This window comes from Malus domestica, chromosome 15 (genome assembly GCF_042453785.1).
Source record: "Malus domestica chromosome 15, GDT2T_hap1".
Taxonomy (NCBI): domain Eukaryota; kingdom Viridiplantae; phylum Streptophyta; class Magnoliopsida; order Rosales; family Rosaceae; genus Malus; species Malus domestica.
The window spans coordinates 11,561,827-11,581,046 of record NC_091675.1 but is presented as its reverse complement, the minus strand read 5'-3'; the positions used below and the strand labels follow the sequence as shown (position 1 = coordinate 11,581,046).

General features: G+C 38.7%; 2 protein-coding genes across 3 annotated transcripts; both read right to left on the bottom strand.

Annotated features, from left to right (window-relative positions):
• Positions 1 to 4,580: 4,580 nt before the first annotated feature.
• On the bottom strand, positions 4,581 to 8,125 carry LOC103416234 (putative cysteine-rich receptor-like protein kinase 16). 2 transcript variants are annotated; one of them, XR_011576209.1, is made up of 7 exons: positions 6,892 to 8,084; positions 6,391 to 6,522; positions 6,075 to 6,241; positions 5,777 to 5,987; positions 5,352 to 5,589; positions 5,106 to 5,171; positions 4,581 to 4,993 (listed from the first exon to the last, which is right to left on the bottom strand). XR_011576209.1 is itself a non-coding variant. In XM_070813854.1 (7 exons), exons 1-7 carry the CDS (start codon positions 7,994 to 7,996, stop codon positions 4,688 to 4,690), a joined length of 2,310 nt encoding a protein of 769 aa, XP_070669955.1. In that variant the 5' UTR covers positions 7,997 to 8,125; the 3' UTR covers positions 4,581 to 4,687. The 2 variants fall into 2 exon arrangements, 1 of the variants encoding a protein (XP_070669955.1); XM_070813854.1 differs by having other exon boundaries at positions 5,106 to 5,256; positions 6,892 to 8,125.
• A 10,048-nt stretch (positions 8,126 to 18,173) lies between these two features.
• Positions 18,174 to 18,866, bottom strand: LOC139191678 (uncharacterized). The gene is made up of 2 exons (XM_070812670.1): positions 18,650 to 18,866; positions 18,174 to 18,529 (listed from the first exon to the last, which is right to left on the bottom strand). The coding sequence occupies exons 1-2, from the start codon at positions 18,864 to 18,866 to the stop codon at positions 18,174 to 18,176; spliced, it is 573 nt and encodes a 190-aa protein (XP_070668771.1).
• Positions 18,867 to 19,220: the final 354 nt, after the last annotated feature.

The window sequence follows — 19,220 nt, the reverse complement described above, 5'->3', positions numbered from 1 at the left end:
GTTGATCAACATAAACCTCTTCCTGCAAGACTCCATTTAAAAATGCTGACTTCACATCTAACTGATAAATTTTCCACCCTTTCTGTGCAGCCAAAGCAACCAAAGTCCTTATTGTATCAAGCCTAGCAACCGGTGCAAAAGTCTCATTGAAGTCTATACCAGGCTTTTGAGAGCATCCCTTTGCAACAAGTCTTGCTTTGTTTTTCTGAACCGAGCCATCAAGATTCAGCTTAAGTTTATAAACCCATTTGACACCAATTACTGGTTTATCAGATGGTCTATCAACAAGCTCCCATGTATTATTCTTTTCTATCATTGCAATTTCACTCTCCATTGCTTTCTGCCATGCTTCATCCTTGACAGCTTCTTCAAATGTTTCAGGTTCAAGTATACACAGATTACATCTTTCATACACTTCTGCAATACTTTTATATTTCAGAGGTGTGTGATCAACATCCTGTGGACCTGAATCAGATCTAACATGTATTTCTTCACTCTCTTCTAGTATTTCAACATCATTTTCAGAGATCTCAGCTTGACTCAACTTTGTTCCTTCAGTTTCATGTCCTCTCTCAGTGAAAGAGTCAGTAATTGGCATTTTAAGACTACACTCCTTTTGTGTATTCCAGTCCCAACAAGCTTCCTCATTGAACACCACATCTCTGGAAATAATGACTTTTCCAGAGTCAATATTGTAAAGCTTGTAGCCTTTCTCACAACTTCCATATCCCAGAAACACACATTTTGTACTAGTTAAATCAAGCTTTTGTCTCTGCTGCTCTGGAATATGTGCATAGCACAGAGAACCAAACACTTTTAGATGTTTGATTCCTGGCTTTCTTCCACTATAAGCCTCAAATGGAGTTTTCTTATCTAATGCCTTAGTTGGACACCTATTTAGAACATACACTGCAGTGTTGACTGCTTCAGCCCAAAATTCCAGTGGTATATTCTTTTCAACCATCATACATCTAGCCATCTCTACAACAGTCCTGTTCTTCCTTTCAGCTACTCCATTCTGCTGTGGTGAGTATGCCACAGTGAGTTGCCTTTCCATTCCCACTTCTTCACAGAATCTATTAAACTCAATAGATGTGTATTCACCCCCTCGATCACTTCTCAGCTTTTTCAACTTATATCCACTTTGCAATTCAACAGTGACCTTGAACTTCTTAAACACATTGAATACATCTGATTTATATCTCAAAAAATAGACCCAACACATCCGAGTACAATCATCTATGAAGGTAAGAAAATACCGATTTCCAGCTTTGGTAATGGTTTGCATTGGTCCACACACATCTGTGTGTACCAACTCCAATGGAACAGTAGCTCTACTTGTTGTCTCCCTTTGAAAAGAGTCTCTGCAATGTTTCCCAAGAGTACACCCCTCACACACATTATTAGTGGTCTTGATTTCTGGCAATCCAAGTACCATTTCTTTCTCCTGTAGTAGCTTCAGACTGTTAACATTTAGATGCCCCATTCTTCTATGCCAGATCAATGTTGACTCATTTACACTTGCTTTTAATGCAAGATGCAAATCTGTTTGGAATTTCAAAGGAAAACTTCGGTTTCCTCTCATTGGCACCTTAGCCACCAAATTTGAAAGAGAGCAATCATCATAAATTTCTGCTTTGTTATCTCCAAAAATAAGGAAATACTCGTGCTCCATCATCTGCCCTACACTTAGTAGATTCTCTTTGAGACCTGAGACAAGCATTACTTCATGTATATATCTCCTTCCCATCTTTGTATCCACTACCAAACTTCCTTTTCCTATAACATCAACCAACTGTCCAGTTCCCATTTCTACCTTGGCAGTTATGCTTCTGTCAATGTCAATCAGTATATCTTCTCTACCAGTCATGTGGTTACTACAACCACTATCCACATACCATACATCTTCAATAGTCTTCTTGTCAACCTCATTACTTACATAGAACATAGTAGTTGTAGAAGGAACCTGAGCTGCAAAGTTTAGTTGCTGAACACCTTGAGCATTTTTCTTAGTATTACAATCCCTTGCAATGTTACCAATTTTTCCACAACAGTGACACTTAGGCTTGCATTTAAGAAAACACTCTCCATAATGGTACTTATCACAGTGCTTGCAAGGATTTCTTCCCCCTTCTGCAGCTACAAATTGCTTTCCAGATTGGTAGACAGGCTTTTGATTCCAATTTTTGTATTTTGGCTTCCAATTCTTTTGATATCTATTTCCTTGATTTCCAGGAGAATTGACAGACTTGGGATTCACACTTAGACTCGCAAATGCCCTTTCAGTCTTGTTCTCATTATGTCTCTCCAACCTCTGTGCAAAACTTTTCAGTGAGGCAACTACCTCTTGAACCTCAATCACATCTATATCCCTTGAGTGTTCAATCACAGAGCATATAGAATCATACGCAGAAGGTAAGCTAATTAATAATTTTTGCACAATCCTCTCTCTAGATAGCTCTTCTCCATAACTTCTCATTTGATTTATCAGATCGAATAATTTTGTAAGATAAACAGAAATTGATTCATCATCTCTCATTCTGGTATACTCAAATTCTCTACGAAGACCTTGTAGTTTAACACTTCTAACCTGTTTGTCTCCATGAAATTCTTGCATCAGAATATCCCAGGCTCCCTTAGAAGTTTCTTCGTGTGAGATCCGAGGAAAAATTTCATCCGAGACTGCTCCCTGAATCAGCCCAAGCGCCTTGGCATCTTTCATGAGCTTCTCCGTGAGAGATGTAGTGTCACTCGATCCCTCTTTCTCCTTCATCTTCAGATCTGAATCAGCTCCCTTCGAATCTGAGCTCTCGATTCCTTTTTCCACAAATTCCCATAGTCCATAAGACTTAAAAATGGTTTTCATCCTTATACTCCAGAATTCATAATTCTCGCCGGTGAAGATCGGCGCTCTCAGCTCACCTCATCCAGATCCTGCCATGTTAGACACAGATCTCTTCACAGATTCAATCTCCCAGATTAAACGATTGAACCTGGCTCTGAGGCCATGTTAGCAATCAGGAATGTGACCCTGTTTTGTAGAAATGAAATCAAGAAGAAAATGAATGATCTCTTCCTACACAGATGAATGCAGCTAGAACGTTCAAAGAGAAAAACCCGAACTAACAAAGCTTTTTCTTCATTCATGATCTGCACACAAGTCATGTGCAAGGATATACCCGAAGAGAAGAGAATTCACACAAAACAATCACAACCCTTCATGTAATCTATCCTATAAGATAGATACAAGTGACAATATGTTAAACTAAAACTAAGATTACATCTCAGCTGTCCAATTGGTCTATAATCCAATGGCTCACATTTAAACTTAGAAACAATAAGAAAAACACAGCACACACACTTATATTCCAACAATATATTGTTCAAATCCCACCTACCAATGATCAGAAATGTGAGAACACATGAGGTTAATGTTTTTGTTTGACCTAAAAAACGCAACGCTCACTGCTACCATTCACATTTGGAGCTACTGTTCGGTTTTCTAAGGTTAAAGATTTAAGGACAACTTCAAAGAAGTCCTTTGGGTTTTGGACAGACATAACGGGGTAGTTTGTGTTCAACGCGTTTATATTTCACTTTCGAATTATCCAGTCCAATCCATCCTAGCACACGTCTGCCCTTGACCGACCTTTTATGAGCTAGTTAATCCGATTGTAGCACCAAACGAATCCACAAAATTCTGTGACTTGCAAAATGTCTTCAGTAGGAAACAATGACAAAACCACTTAAGTTCTGTCATTTTCTCCTTTTTCCCAGTTTATTTGAGACCACATAACTTGCCGTATACACAATTGTGGTTCGAAAGGGTCGCTCTAAGCAACAGTTACACTGCCGGGTGGCCCTAGATTGGCCTTGCATTTGCCTTCAGACGCACAGACTGGCATGGTCTGCATTTTTTGTGTATAGTAAGAACATATACATTTGTCATCGATAATTGCAATGGAAACTTTTGCCGCCAAACTTTTTGTGAAATGTAAGAAGGAACAAATCGAATTATGGAGAAATTATCTTCTGCTCACGTAAGCAATTGCAAGACAAGCTTTACCGGGAAGTTCCTGGTAAACAGAGGAAAGTCCAAACTCGATAGAGAGTTCAGATTAACAGCACAAATTAACTTCCCCTTGTTTCTCTAAAGAGAAGAACAAAAAAAAAAAAAAAATGGCTACAGTTACATACTAACACAAAACAAATTTATATCAAGTTACAACCTAGGACGGTGTCGAATCATTAACCGAACAAATTTCTAGCTCCGATGTGGGATTAATTTCTTCGTCTTTGTTCGTTCTTGGATAGATTATGTAACATTTGCGTTAACATTAAAAAATTTGAGTGTGAACAAGAATTAGAGATGTGATGTCGCGGATGGCGTTCGGACATGGTAGGCCATAAGACTTCAGTTGCGTTCGGTCAATATATGCCGGACATTTCGTTTAATTAGTTCAGTCAAACTCTGCCGAACTTTAATTGAAATTCGGTGGGGTCTGCCGAACTCTTATACGGCCTAAGTGAATGTTAATTCACAACGTAGGGACTACTTTTCCTACCAGAAGATCATCCGCTGTGATAATATAGTTTTCCATCAATAAACGCATTCATCCACAACATGTTAACATTTAGCCCTTAAGTTTTCCGAGTAGAGATAGATTAATTACTTAACATTTACCACTCATCGGGCTACAACTTCAGAGATTGTTGCATCATTGATGGAACAAGCTTCTAGCCGCGGCGTGGGATTAGTTTCTTCGTCTTCTTTTCTTTTTGAGAAGGCTGGAATTTTGGGATTTTCCATTGTAGCTCCTTCATTTTGTAGCATTGAAGAAATTTCCAACATCGAAGGCCTATCGTTTGCATTTTCTTGAACACATAGGAGAGCAATTTGCAAGCATCTCATCAATTTGCATAAAGAATGTGTATCGTCAAGCGCATGATCCATAAACTCCATCCCTTTGCCTTGTTTCCAGAGTAAATATGCCTGAAATCGTTGAATGTTTCATGCCATGTAATTGAAACGCAAAGATTTAATTCGTAGAAAAACCGAAGTAAATATCAATTCTGAAGTAACTGTGGTGATTGAAGAAACTTACATATTCTAGTAGGTTTAAGTCTTCATCTGAACCATAGTAGGGGGCATTCTTCTTGCCACTTATGATCTGTAGAAAGAGAACTCCGAAGCTGTAAACATCTGATTTAGTGGAGTATAAACCCTTCTTAACGTATTCCGGTGGTACGTAACCACTGCATAGAATGATTTAGAAGAATTACTAATTACATACGTAATGAATTAAGCTCAATTAGAGAGTATAGCTTCGATAAGAAATAGAGTCACGTACTATGTTCCAACAATTCGACCTGTATTTGCTTCGAGTTCCTCCTTTGCGAAAATTCTGGCCATACCAAAATCCGAGATCTTAGGCCTCATCTCCTCATCAAGTAAAATGTTGCTAGCTTTCAAATCGCGATGGATGATTGTCAATCTTGAGTACTCTTGGAGGTAAAGAAGTCCCTGAGTAACCCCTTCGATAATTTGAACCCGCTTTCTCCAATCCAATTCATATCTTCTAACAGGATCTACATTTAGACAGATATTTTCCAATCAGTTCTGCATTGAAATGTATCAAAAAATGCATGGGTCATTAGAGACAGCATACGAGGATTAGATCCTAACAAGCTTTTCATTATATTTAGCTTAAAGGTTTGTGGCACAAAACACAGTGAAATCTCGTATAGAGTTACCAAAGAGGTAGTATAGAGTTACCAAAGAGGTAGAGGTCCAAGCTTTTCTTTGGCATGTATTCGTATATCAGCATTTGCTCATGGTGTTCGATGCAAAATCCCAAAACCCTAACAAGATTTACGTGTTGTAGTTTTGCGGTGAGCATGACCTCGTTCTTGAACTCCTCAAATCCTTGAGTTGAAGCTTTTGATAGTTTCTTCACAGCGATTTCTTGTCCATCTGGCAATACTCCCTAGTAGTTAAGCATACAATCATGGTTAGCAGCATGTTTAATGGTTTTGAATCTTCCAGTAACATGCTTATTATAAAAGTTTACTACCTTATAAACGGGGCCATAACCGCCCTCTCCAAGCTTATTTTCAATCGAAAATCCATCCGTTGCCGCCTCAACGTCAGCAATGCTAAATATTTTCAGATTAGGAACGTTGCTGTTGAATTTTCCAGCTGTGTCTGCTATATCATTTGCCCTGGATTCTGATTCCTTAGCTGCATAATTTTTAGGAAACAAAATGGTTAACAGAAAAGGTCCAAAATACTAATCCTAAAACGTAAATATTTATAGCTTCAATACTTTAGGCCGAATAAAAAAAGAAAGAAAAGAGGTCCTGCACAGAGACAGACTATAAGCTATATACCTTTTGATTTGTGCAGTCTCATGCGGAAGTAACTCAACGCAGAGCCTAGCACGAGAATAACTGAAGCTACAGTGGTCAAAACGATTAAAAGAAGTCTCCGTTTGTTTCGTCCACTGCTTCCACCCTCTTGAGCTGTGAACATATAAAATTCGTCGTTACAAGTCGGAAGGAATGCATTGCTGGGAAAAGTTTCGACGTAAACGTCCAAGTTTTTAAGTTGGATGTGACTTATATGGTTATCTTATTGATTAGTTTAAACAATCATATTGTTAATCTTCATTCAACAAACAAAACCAAATATTTTATTGTCCTGTCTTGACTGCTAATTTCTGACTTTTTTCAAATAACCATGCAGAAGCGTTTGTACACGCTTGTTTATTTCGGTCCATTGATTCTTCTTTGATTCACTCAATCCAAGGGCCAAAAACAAACAGAATGTGTGTGTGTGTTGGGGGGGGGGGGGGAAGAAAATGTGTGCGAAAGTTGCTTTCTTTTTCGTACCTGCAGCTGCAAGAGAAAGCACCCAATTATCATCCTGTGAGACCTGCCAGATGAAGTATCCAAGCAAATTCTGCTCCTTAGCATAAGAAACTTTTATTTTCACAACTTCAGCATCATCGAAACAGATCCAAACCGAACCAATCACACAGTACTTCGCTACATAAGTAGTATTGTAGACTATGTCAGCCCCATGTCTATCAATGTAGCGTTTGATATGCTTGTAGCTCATCGATCCATCCTCCGTCATATTAGCAGGACCTTTAGCCGGTGCGCCAATAGCGCTGTCCCTAGGATTGCTTAGCGTCCAAGCATATCCATAGAAAGGCAATCCCAAAACCAGTTTGGAAGCAGATAATCCCCTGCCAATCCATGATTTGATGCCATAGTCCGTACTCCAGATACTCGATGGATTGTATAGTGCTGCATGAGCACCGGTGACATTGGTCCACCGAGGTCCGTAATAGTCATAGGCCAAGACATGTACCCAGTTCAAGTTGTCCCGGATTGATTCAACCGGGAAAGCGAAGGACTCAACATCTGGCTTGTAGTGCACGGCAGCAGTCAAAATCAGTGGTGTTTGGCTGTTTTTTGCGGCTTCAGAAGCGATAGCTGCCCTCCACTCTTCAAATAACTTCCCCATGTTGGTCATGTCCGAGCTTGTGTTAGCTGAAACCCAACAAAAGTCTAGGCCTAGGAAGCCATAACGCCTTGCGAAAATTATCGAAGAATCAATGAAAGAATTTCTGTGAGAAGAGCTACTGAGCATGGTTGAAATGACACCGTAGTCTGCGTTTCCACCGCCAATGGAGACGAGAGTAGTGACTGATGGGTTCTTTCGCTTGACGGTTGGCGTGAAGGTGGAGTAATACTGCTCCGAGGAGTCGGAGGAGGAGGAAGAGAGCTCATAGGATGATGAGTTAACATCTTTGTAAGCGTAAATAAGGTGAGTGAAGAGCGGAGAGTTGATGTCGGAAATAGGGAATTTGCTGCCGGAATACCAGTATGCAACTTTGATCCAAGATTGTGCCTCCGAAGGTTGGATTCTAAAAGCAAAAAAAATATGGAAAAAGAAGAAGAATGGTAGAACTAAAAATTTGGATACCATTGAGATCGACGAGATGGTTGACGTCAGTGGCGGAAATAGAATTTCAGGTTGCGAGTCGATGAATGATGACTATATTTAGAAAGGAAATGTTGCAAATGACAATGAGTGGTCCATGGAGACTGGAGAGACGTGTGGAAAATTATTTAGAAGAAAAGTAATAATCCCCACGGAGACGTGTAGAAAACTTGCTGTAACAATAAAAAACAACATTAACGTCAACGTCAACGTCAACGGTGCAATTCGTCTCCATAAAATTAAAATATTGGGTCAACAAATTAATAAAATCAGATGTTGAAAAGTGAAAGTTCTAAGAAGAGTACTAGTTTAACCTAGAGGGGGTGAATAGGTTCTAATTTAAAAATTCAATTCAATTTTCAATTTAATTTTCAGTTTTCAAATTAAATCCACATTCACATCACATATCAAACTATCATACTCACATGCAATTAAAATGATAAATAAAAAGTGCACACATGATGTAGGATTTAACGAGGCAAAACTCACCACTGGGAAAATCCTCGGGCTCCCAAGCCAGGACAAACACTAAGAGACTTACAAAACTCATCAACTAGACACACATACTTGTAGGCAGTTTTGTCTCCGTGCTTTGCTACTCGATCTCTCTTTAGTCTTCAAGTTGAAGTGGCACGACACTAACGTGATCGTCAATCACCTTTTCCTCGAACTTTGCAAGATACTAACTCGATCATGTAGAATGTTTATATGATGAAGTGTTTATTTGAAAAACAATCAATTACGAAAATCACAAGGCACATTTTCATAATTGACATTTAATTAAAACCTTAAATGAAAACAGCATGAAAATAATATTTTCTCTTTAAAAACGCATGTTGTTGAAACCACAAGATAGCAGCAATAAAAATAATCTTTCTGCTAAAAATAAACCAAGGATGTTGCCTTTAGATGCTTTTATCTAAGAACCCCAATATTCATGTGACACGCCCCGATCCCGATGTCCTCGTGACATCGGAATGATCACGTGCTGGCCGACACCCAAAGGGTGACGAAAGCCATTTAAATTAAGTAAAAGCTCATAAATAAGCTAAAACAGGCAGCATGACTAGCCACATAATACTAAAATTCAACTTCTAATTAATAAAATTAGGATCATAACATCAGTACAGAGCATACGTCTATTACAGAGTACAAACAGAATTCAAGATAGAGGTGTGCTATATTACAATAGATATCGAAGCAGAGGAAATGTAGCACTGGATCACTGGTAGGGAAAGGCCTCGTAGCTTATATTGTAATCCTCGTTCATAGGTCCTGAAGGGGGCGCAAAACAAACATGAGTGGACCAATTTGATATAAATATAATAAAACAGTTATCAACATACTAACCCCCAGGTTTATGAAAACATATATATATCATGATCAAAATAGGTTTTTCGAAACCTAGCATGTCGTGCAATATCTCAAATTCATAACTTGTATAAGTAATAAACACTAGTAAATTGTCCAATAACCCTCAGGCCCCATGCCGGCTCCCCGTCTCTGAGCAGACAGTCAAAGGAAAATACACTACAGGCCCCTTACCGGCTCCACGTCCCTGGTCTTAAATGCCAGAAGAAACACCCTCCAGGCCCTATGCCAACACCAAACCGTCGCCCGAGACGGACCGGAATCTATCCCTACGTCCCGTAGCGGAAAGGACCACTAGGTAAGTACAAAACCACAGAACATGTATATATTGAAAAACAACTTCGTAGTATAAAGTCATCCATCATCTATACTACAAAGAGGTGTTCTAAACATGTTCTAAATATGATATCGTCATCCATCAGATATTCTATAAGAACAAGGGTTATAGGAAAAATAGTAATAATTTAATCTAGCCTCAATAAGCATACTATCTCATAAAGTACTTCATAAAACATAAGTATTAAATCATGCTGTTCATGTATGCATTTCTATTGTTAAAACATGCTTTTGAAGGGGTCCACTCACCGTACACCGATGGTGCAAAGCTATACCAAAAAGGTATCACGGAATCACCGTTAATAATTGCACCTATTCACATAAAGGAGTACCTTTGGTCAGACTCTATTCAAACGATTGAATTTGGGAAAACGGACTTCAAAAACGGGTCCAGGACGTCGAACTTAGCCTAGGAGAGGTCCTGAACGAAACCCCGAAAAGTCAACTCAAAAAATCAACGTTGACCGGTCAAAGTCAAAGTCAACTCTGACCGTTGACCAAGTCAACAGTCAACTGGTCAGAGGTCAAAGTCAACTAGGCTTTGGGTTTTGGGTTGGGCCGAAAGGCCTTAAGGGTTTTGGGTTGAAAACCCAACTCAGATTGGCCCAAGGCCTAATCTACTTGGGCTACACACACACGGGCCTAATGCCCTAAATAGCAAATGGCCCAAGGCCTTTTCCTATAACAGAAATTAACTAAAAACCTTAAAAGGTTTTTGGGTTTTGGCTAATGGGCTACGACCCTAAACATAAACGGCCCGAGGGCCTTTAGGTCCTAAAACAACTAACAATTACTAAAAACAATTAAAATGAAATTGGGCTAGGACCTAGGTTGGCCTCCCCACACGGGCCTAAGGCCCACTTGATTAGGAACCGGCCTGGAAGGCCATGGCGTCGACGGAGAAGAACGCCGGAGCTTCAACAGCTCCGGCCGGCCTCAAAACACCACCCTAGACTGCGATCTAGGTATCAAAACGAAGAGCAAGACGAAGGGAGTGCTTTTATACCTTCATTTCGTCGTGGAACGGCCAGAGATGGCCGGAATCTCCCCCGACACCCTTAGGATCGCCGGTGATGGGTGTCCCTACACCCGCCTTCGATTCGTCCTAACAACCTCAAAAATCACGAAATAACCTCCATTAAAACTCATTCACCAGATTTTAGGACGAAAAAGGGAAGGTTTGGAGCTTACCCAACGGGGAAATATAAAAGTTCGCCGGAGTTCCTTTTTCCGGTTTCCTGGGGTTGCAGCACGGGACAGAGGAAGAAAGAAGGACGAGATGGAAATGATGAGTGATGTTTCCTCGCGCGGGGAGATGAGTGCGTGCGTGCGTGCTGCTGCGGTGCAGAGAAGAGGGAGAGAAATGAGAGATGAGAGAGAGCCGAGAGAGAGAGAGACATGACAGACAAGAAACGGAAAGGAAGAAGAAAGAAGAAGGGGTTCAAAAGGGGACAGAGAGAGAAGAGAGAAGAGTGAAGGGGGTGCTGCCACGTGGCAGCGTTAGAAAGAAGGGATCCAATGTTTAGATCCTGATAGGGTAGATAAAATAGGACCAAAATGATATATTTAAAATGTTGAGGGGTTAAATTACATCAATATTTTTATAACTAGGGGGTGGGTGTTACACCATGCATATGCGGCTCATGAAATTTTCTATCTGTTTAATGCATTGCTGCTAGTGTTTATACCATACGGAAAAGCCTAAATGTATATGCAGCAACAGCAGGAAAAACCCCAAACTGATCTAAAGCATGCGGCAACCAAAACATAAAAACATATTCTGATGCACTCGGTGCTAATGCTCTGTTAATCTAGCGGCAGCCACTGAACCAGGTAACTAAGACTTCTATTTATCTGTGCAGCAGCTAGACTCTCTTATCAAGCCTAATAAGACCTAATCACTTATTAGTTAAGATATAATGAGATAACTAGGTGAAGAGATATAGATGCAAAACCAGAGACATTAACAGCAAGTTAAATACTTAAAAGCAAAATAAGGTCGTGCGGCAAGACTAGGATCCTAAAGGTACATATGTATATATATGCTAGGGTTTTAAGCTGACTTAAAATGATGGGCTTTAGCATGCTTAATTATACAAACAAACCCAATACTCTTTTATTAATGAACAATACGATTCAACATTTTAGCCAAAATTAAATAGCCCACTGAACATAAATCTAGACTGTATGAATGCATATATATGCCGAACTTACTTGAGTGATATCTCTGAAATGCTTGTCATTTGTGATTGAGAGCACTGAGACAAACTTAGACTAAAATAATTACAACGAAAAACATGACATTACAGACTCAGGCGTTTTGTTTAGGAATAGCCAATTTTACCCTAACAATCTCCCCCTTTGGCATTTCCTAAACAAAACCCTCAATCACAATATTACAGACAACTAATAAAATTAATAACCATGCATTCCATTGAAGTCTATAACATGCACACACTCAAACAAGAAAACTTGTGACGTACAAAAGATATACGTTGCTGAAAATGAAAGCATTTATCTATAAAAGCAAGCAACAAAAAACAATCAGGTTTTCGAAATTCTACTTCTCCCCCTAAATATAATCGTCCTACTTCTCCCCTTTTTTGTCTAGAAAGGTCAAAGGCCTTAGAGGTAACCATCAGGTCCAGTCAGTGAAAGATAAGTGGAACATAACAAAATGTGATGGAGAAAGATTTCCTTTCTGTGAACTAGAACCGCTTCGGAAGAATAAAAGTGGGGACAAAATCGAGAGGGAAAATAATACAGGTGCAATAGTCGAAAAGATAAACATGAAAAGAAATGCATCTTTCATATTGTTAAGCTCCCCCTAAACAAATGCTTTAAAAAAATAATGAAATGCAACACACAAATGATATGATTTTTTTTTTTTATAAAAAAAATTGTATGAGAAGCATATAATTGTTCCAACAAGAATGAAAGAGTGCAAAAACGCATGTAGTTCTGAATCCTCATTCACAAGCTAACATTGTCCCTAAAACATAACATGTATGAGTGTTACACTCACCCCTAATTTAAATTGTATTTTCACTAAGTTTGAGTTTATCTTGCTTTTAAAATGGTTTTTGGGTCTTAAATGGTGTGCCCAAGGGGCCCACCCCCTATTTTGTCCCCCGGTTCCCTTTCCTTTTTCTTTTATTTTTTCTAAAAATCTTCCTCTTTCTCTCTTCTCCCTCACTCTCCCTCATCACTCTCTCTCGGCTCTCTCTATCTCAGCCCCTCCGAGAGCTTTTCTTACCAACAAACATCACCACAACAACATCAACATCTCCGTTAGCACCCTAGTGAGCTTAGAATCGAAGAAAGAACACCCCAAACAGTGGCGAAGCCAGAATTCTGAATGAGGAGGGGCATGTCACAAATATGTGTGTGTGTGTAAAAAGAAAAAATGTAATCCTCACAAAACTGAAAAATTCTCTTAAATTCAATACTAAGAAGAAAAAATGTAAAAACCCAGACAACCAAGTAAGAGGTAGGTTGTGGAAGGCTAAAGAAAATACAAAGAAGTAGAAAAAAGAAGGAAAAGGGGGAGAGGTCTACAAATAAAAAAGGTGGGTTGCTTTAGAAAATTATAGGGTGTATATTACTGTTAGGTGACATAATCGAACCAGAAGTGGGGTTGTTTTTTCCATTTAAAATTGCACATCTCTTTTAAAACTCCCTTGTCAAACTTATCGTTTCATTAGATAGCCGAAAAGATTTAAAATCAAAACAGCTTAACGACGTCATTTGCTTCATCTTCTTCCATGAGGTTCACATCTCAGATGACGTCAGGATGGGCCGGGGACTATCCTAGTCCCTTGGTGGCTCCGCCCCTGACCCCAAACCCTTCTCTTCCTTTCGGCCGATATTGTTCATCATATTCTCCATCGAGCTTCGTATCATTCCGACATTGGTAAGCTTCTAGAAGTCCTTGGGTTGTGTTTTAGGGTTATATTGAAGCTTGTTTTAAGTGGTGTATATGTTTGAATCGCATAAAATAGCTTGGAGTAGCTTTTCCAAATTTTCCGGCGAGTACCGCCACATTCGAGGCATTTTCCAGCCAAACCACGACGATTTGTCTGGCATACAAAGTATCAATCTCTTCGTCTCGCTGATTACTACAACTTTCCTTTTTGTTTCACTCAATTTCGTTGAGTATTGAAGAAGTTATACTCATTTGAATCTTACCCAGTTTCCGGGACCTCTGAGGTTTTGAGGAATTTTCCGGCCAAACAACGGTGAGTTAGATGTCGTGTGAGGTACCATTCTCTTCGTCTATTCAAGAACTACAACTTTGGTTTTTGAATCATTCGATTTTGTTGAGTTTTGACAAAGTTATGGCCGTTTAAAGTTGGTGTAGCTTCCCGGTCGAAATCCGGCCTTCTCCTCCCTTTGAATCCGGCAACCCCGAAATCCCAAGGCCTTTGGGCCTTTCCTGCCTAGCCCAACCCAAAACCCAATTCAATTTTTATTTTTTATTTTAAATATTGTTTTAATGTAAAAGGCCCCTGGGCCATTTTAAATCAGGGCCTTAGGTTCGTCCTCCTTAAAACCCAAAAACTCTTTACTTTAAGTTGTTTTTATTTTTTATTTACTAAACTAAAGGCCTTGAGGCCATTTTCCTTTAGGGCCTTAGGCCCGTGCATCCTAAGCTAACCCTTTAAACCCCATTACCCTAAACCCTTAACCCTAACCGGTCCAAACCCTTTATGGGAAATATTCTGTTAGGGAATATTCCGTCAGGAAATATTCTAGGAATATTCTATCGACGTTTATGAAATTTAACTGGGATCCTTCTAGGATAATTCGATGTCCTGAATCCGTTTTTTAGGTCCGTTTTCCCATATTCAATTGTTATAATAGAGTTTTATTAATTAGACCCTTTATGTGCTTAGGGGCAATTGTTAGTGGAATTCCGTTTTTGCTAGCTTGCATGGCTCTTCGGCGGCTAAGTATCTGTGAGTGGACCCCTTCTAAAATTATATGATTTTATGGTTTAATTGCATAAATGAATTGCATGCCTTACGAGTTATGAACTGATTTTATGTTAAGCATGTTTATTGAATATGTTGACTTTCGTCTCGTGTTTTTGGTGAGGAATTAATTGTCGGCCTATATTGAGCTATATTTTAATATATCGTATTTTCTATAAAAATCATGAACTAGTAAACTATCTGATGGATGACGATAGGATACTAGAACGTGTTTTCATAACCCCTCTTTATAGTATAGACAATGAATGACTTTATACTATGAAGTGGTTATTTATGAGAGGCGTAACTATTTGTGCATGCCTAGTGGACACTATGCCGCCTGGGGCGAGGATCTGGTGTTGGCAGATAGGCCGGGAGAAATAATCCCTAGCTACGGGCTGAGGGACATGGAGCAGGCATTGGGCCGGGAGTTGGTAATCTCTGGCTACGGGCGCAGAGACCACGGTTTATATTATTATTCAGTGATCTTACTAGCAGCATACCGTGCTTACGAGACGATCTACGAGATGATACACGCGATGATTTATATGATGTTTTTCCGCGTTATACCTGTCGATATATTTTATGGCATGCTAGAGTTTCAGAAAAACCTATCACTTATTATGTTAGTAGTTTTCATTATATATAAACCTGGGGCTTAGTATGTTCATAACTGTTTTTGTATTATGTATATATATGAACTTGGTCCACTTACCCTTGTTTTGCGCCCCCTTTCAAGATTTAGAATCGAGACATACGATCCCGACGTCAACGTCTTCGCTTTGGCATATTCGAGTCATCTCGGTGCAGGACCCACATCTGTTATTTATTAAATTTTATATTAATTCTTTTAGAACTCTAGTTAGTTGTATGCTTTGAACACGTTCCTAAGTTTTTAATTCATTGTATTTTAAATTCATAACCCTTATTTATTTCTTATTCTTAGCTTTTGTATCAATTAATGGCTTTCGTCACTCTCGGGTGTCAGCCAGCACGTGTCTATCCTGGTATTCGGGAAATATCAGGGTCGGGGTGTGTCAATGAGTGTAGTTGCAAGTATAGCCAAAAGTTGATACTACACAAATGTAATTAAGTTTTACAGGACCAACTTAACTTTAACCCTTAAGCTCACAAGATATACGCTTGAATTTTCATTCAAAGTGTTTGGGGGTAAGTGTATACGCTCAAAAGATCGTTACATGAATGCTCTACCATAGGCTTGCATATTGATCTCATCTCCACACATCAAAAATTAACTTCTTTGGATCAAGTAGGTATTTGTTAAGGGTGTAATGAGGCTTCGGGTACTCGGTTAAAGAAATGAAGGATATAGGAAACACAAAGTCTAAGAAACTAATAGAGTAGTTGGAAATGAAACCGAGAGAAGCATGCAACAATTAACCAAGCAACTTGGCAGTAAATTGAGTGGTTGGATGAACGACATATAACTGCATAGTTGATTTCTGATGATTCTTCCTTTTCATTTACAATGACACACTTGATTTCTTATAATGTTGGCAGCTTACTTGTGATTCATAGTGACTTCTTTTCATCTTTTCTTCTTTTGCTCTTCATTTGTAGTTGGCTTTCTTCACAAAATTTGCATCTTCAACCTTTAAATCACCTTGAACTCTCTCTTTTGAAAAATGTACTCTACTAGCTTCTTAGTAGGGTCGGGAATTTTTAATATAAAAGGCTAGGTAAGGAAAATGTAGGTTTAAGAACAAAAAGCTTACATATAGGCTCAAAAGGGCTAACTAGGGGAAAACATGTAAGGCACTGGCATATATGGCAATGATGGTAAGTCCTAATGCCTACTATCGTCTTCAAAATAGAATAATATATGATACAAAGTTTTGAGAGGTCTCAAAGCAAGTTCTAGAGAAGCAAAACGCATAAGATCACACACATGAAAAAAAATAAGAGTGTATGAAAAATGCACACACTATATTTAGGCACAAAAGCTCACATGGGTGCGGGTTTTACTCAAGTTAAACATGTTCAACTCATTAACATTGATATATTATCAACAAGAGGCTATTGTCCACAACAGAGTCAAACATATCATGCTAGGGTCATGTTATCAAGTGAACAAAGCTAGAACTCATATGAAATCATACTTTTCCATTTCACCTCACACAATTTTTTTTTAACAAGAAAAAAATGCAACATATATTATATGAACATGCAAGCATACATGAATGAAAACATTTGCAAAGAGAGAGCTTAGTCAATATAAACAACCTGAAGGTGGAGATAAATTGACAAGTACACCACTTTGATTCTCTTTTCTTCTCCAAACTTGTCTCACTTTTGGAACTACCGTACTTGGAAGGAACAAATATAATTCTTGCAATCCGATTAATCTCTTTCAAATAAATCACAAATTGTTCCTTAAGATTTTCTTTTTCAAAGTTCCTTGAAACTTTTTCTTGAGAAGAATTTTTCTTTCTAAGCTTATTGCACTTTGGACGGATGTGACCAGGAATCCCACAAAGATGACATATAGGAATGAACTTCCTAGATTGTTTGGGTTTGTTAAGATTAATTGAAGTCTTGACAAGATTTGACACATGTGCAAAAATTGTAGATGTTTCGGGAGTAAGACCTAAACATTTATCGTCACCTACTTTCAAACTAGGAATATCAAAGGCTTTGACAAATCTGGTGACAGAAGAAGAACTTGTAGTCTTTGTAGACTTGAATCCTAGACCTCATTTGTCTCCAAAACTTTTTCCATAGCTAAGCATCTTGTCAATTTTCCCCGACCCTATGCTCAACTCCTGAACTTTTCTTCTCATCTCAACCACTTCATCTTCAAGAGCTTTCTTATCAGACGAGAGAGTGTTAATTATGGTTTGTAGAATGTGAATCTTCTCTAACAACGACTCTCGTAGTTTTTCTCCATTGTCCAACTGAGATTGATGCTCAACTTCAACTTCTTTCTTTTCACTTTCAACAAATGAAAGTTTCTTCTTCAAGTTAGAGTTATCCTTTTTTACTTGCACACTGATGTCATAGAGATTAGAATATTTTCTCAAGACTTCTTCCAAGTCAGGTTCTTCAACAAATGAACCTTCTGTGTCATATCCGTCAATAGTTCCTATAAACGCAATTGTATCCTTATCAGATTCCGATGTAGATGCATCCCCTGAATCACTATCGCTCCAAGTGACCTTCATTGCCCTATTCTTCTTCTCTTTTCTCTTGATAGTGTTTGCACACTCAGAAGCAATGTGTCCATAGCCTTGACACTCATGGCACTGAACCCTATTGTTAGAACTTCTATGTTCACTAGTTCTAGATGATCTAGAGGCTTTGTCATGTGCGACATCTAAAGAACAAAAGTTTTTTGAGTTCGAACCTGAGTTAGTTCGTTGCTCACAACCCTTGGAATTTTGAGACTTAAGAAACCTTCTAATTTGCATGGTTAATTCAACCAATTCATCTTCAGACAAGTCTTCAATTAAGCCATCATTTTCTTATTCTGTGACAGCTTTGAGAGCAATGTTTTTCATCTTCTTAGAATCAGGAAGCTCTAACTCATACGTTTGCAGAGACCCAATCAATTGCTCAAGCTTGTAGGTGTTTAGATCTTTCGATTCCTCAATCACTGTCCTCTTAACATGAAACCTCATAGGAAGTGATCTTAAGATCTTTTTCACAATCCTATGCTTAGGAATGCTGTCACCAAGATTGTGACAGCCATTGACAATTACGCTAAGCTTAGCATAAAAGTCAAAGAAACTTTCATCATCAGACATTGTGATATTTTTGAATTTTGTGATGAGATGTTGAAGTTTGGATTCTTTAACAGTTGAGTTACCCTCATGAGTAACTTCAAGAATGTCCCAAGCTTATTTCGCCGTTGTACACTTACTTATGTAATTGAATTGTTTAGGCGATACGGTTGTGAATAAAGCATTCAAAACCCTTTGGTTAAAAGTGCTAGAGCTACTTTCATCATTGCTCCATTCTTTCCTAGGCTTAAGCTTAGATATAGACACAGAGGACTTTCCGTTACCTTTAGTTTCTTCAATCGTCGGAGGTTCCCAAATTTCCTCAACAGCAAGCCACACCTTGTCATCTTGTGCCCACAAAAACGATTTCATTTTCGCCTTCCACGCAGCATAGTTGTCACCATCAAAATGTGGTGGATGAGAAACTGAACCCATAGCATGATTCATCCTAGACTACCCACGGATCTCACTAGGTATTTTTAGTGACCTGCTCTAATACCAATTGAAAGTTCTAGGATGGGTACTAGTTTAACCTAGATGGGGTGAATAGGTTCCAATTTAGAAATCCAATTCAATTTTCAATTTAATTTTCAGTTCTCAAATTAAATCCACATTCACATCACATATCAAACTATCATACTCATATGCAATTAAAACGATAAATAAAAAGTGCACACATGATGTATAATTTAACGAGGCAAAACCCACAACTGGGAAAATCCTCAGGCTCCCAAGCCAGGACAACCAACAACAACAACAACAACAACAAAGCCTTTTCCCACTAAGTGG

Coding starts and splice junctions, on each gene's coding strand:
- LOC103416234 (XM_070813854.1), bottom strand. CDS start 7,996: ATGGTATCCAAATTTTTAGTTCTACCATTCTTCTTCTTTTTCCATATT. Junction 5,257..5,351: donor GGTCGAATTGTTGGAACATA/GTACGTGACTCT, acceptor CATTCTATGCAG/TGGTTACGTACCACCGGAAT. Junction 4,994..5,105: donor ACTTAAACCTACTAGAATAT/GTAAGTTTCTTC, acceptor CAACGATTTCAG/GCATATTTACTCTGGAAACA.
- LOC139191678 (XM_070812670.1), bottom strand. CDS start 18,866: ATGGGTTCAGTTTCTCATCCACCACATTTTGATGGTGACAACTATGCT. Junction 18,530..18,649: donor AGAATGGAGCAATGATGAAA/GTAGCTCTAGCA, acceptor ACATTCTTGAAG/TTACTCATGAGGGTAACTCA.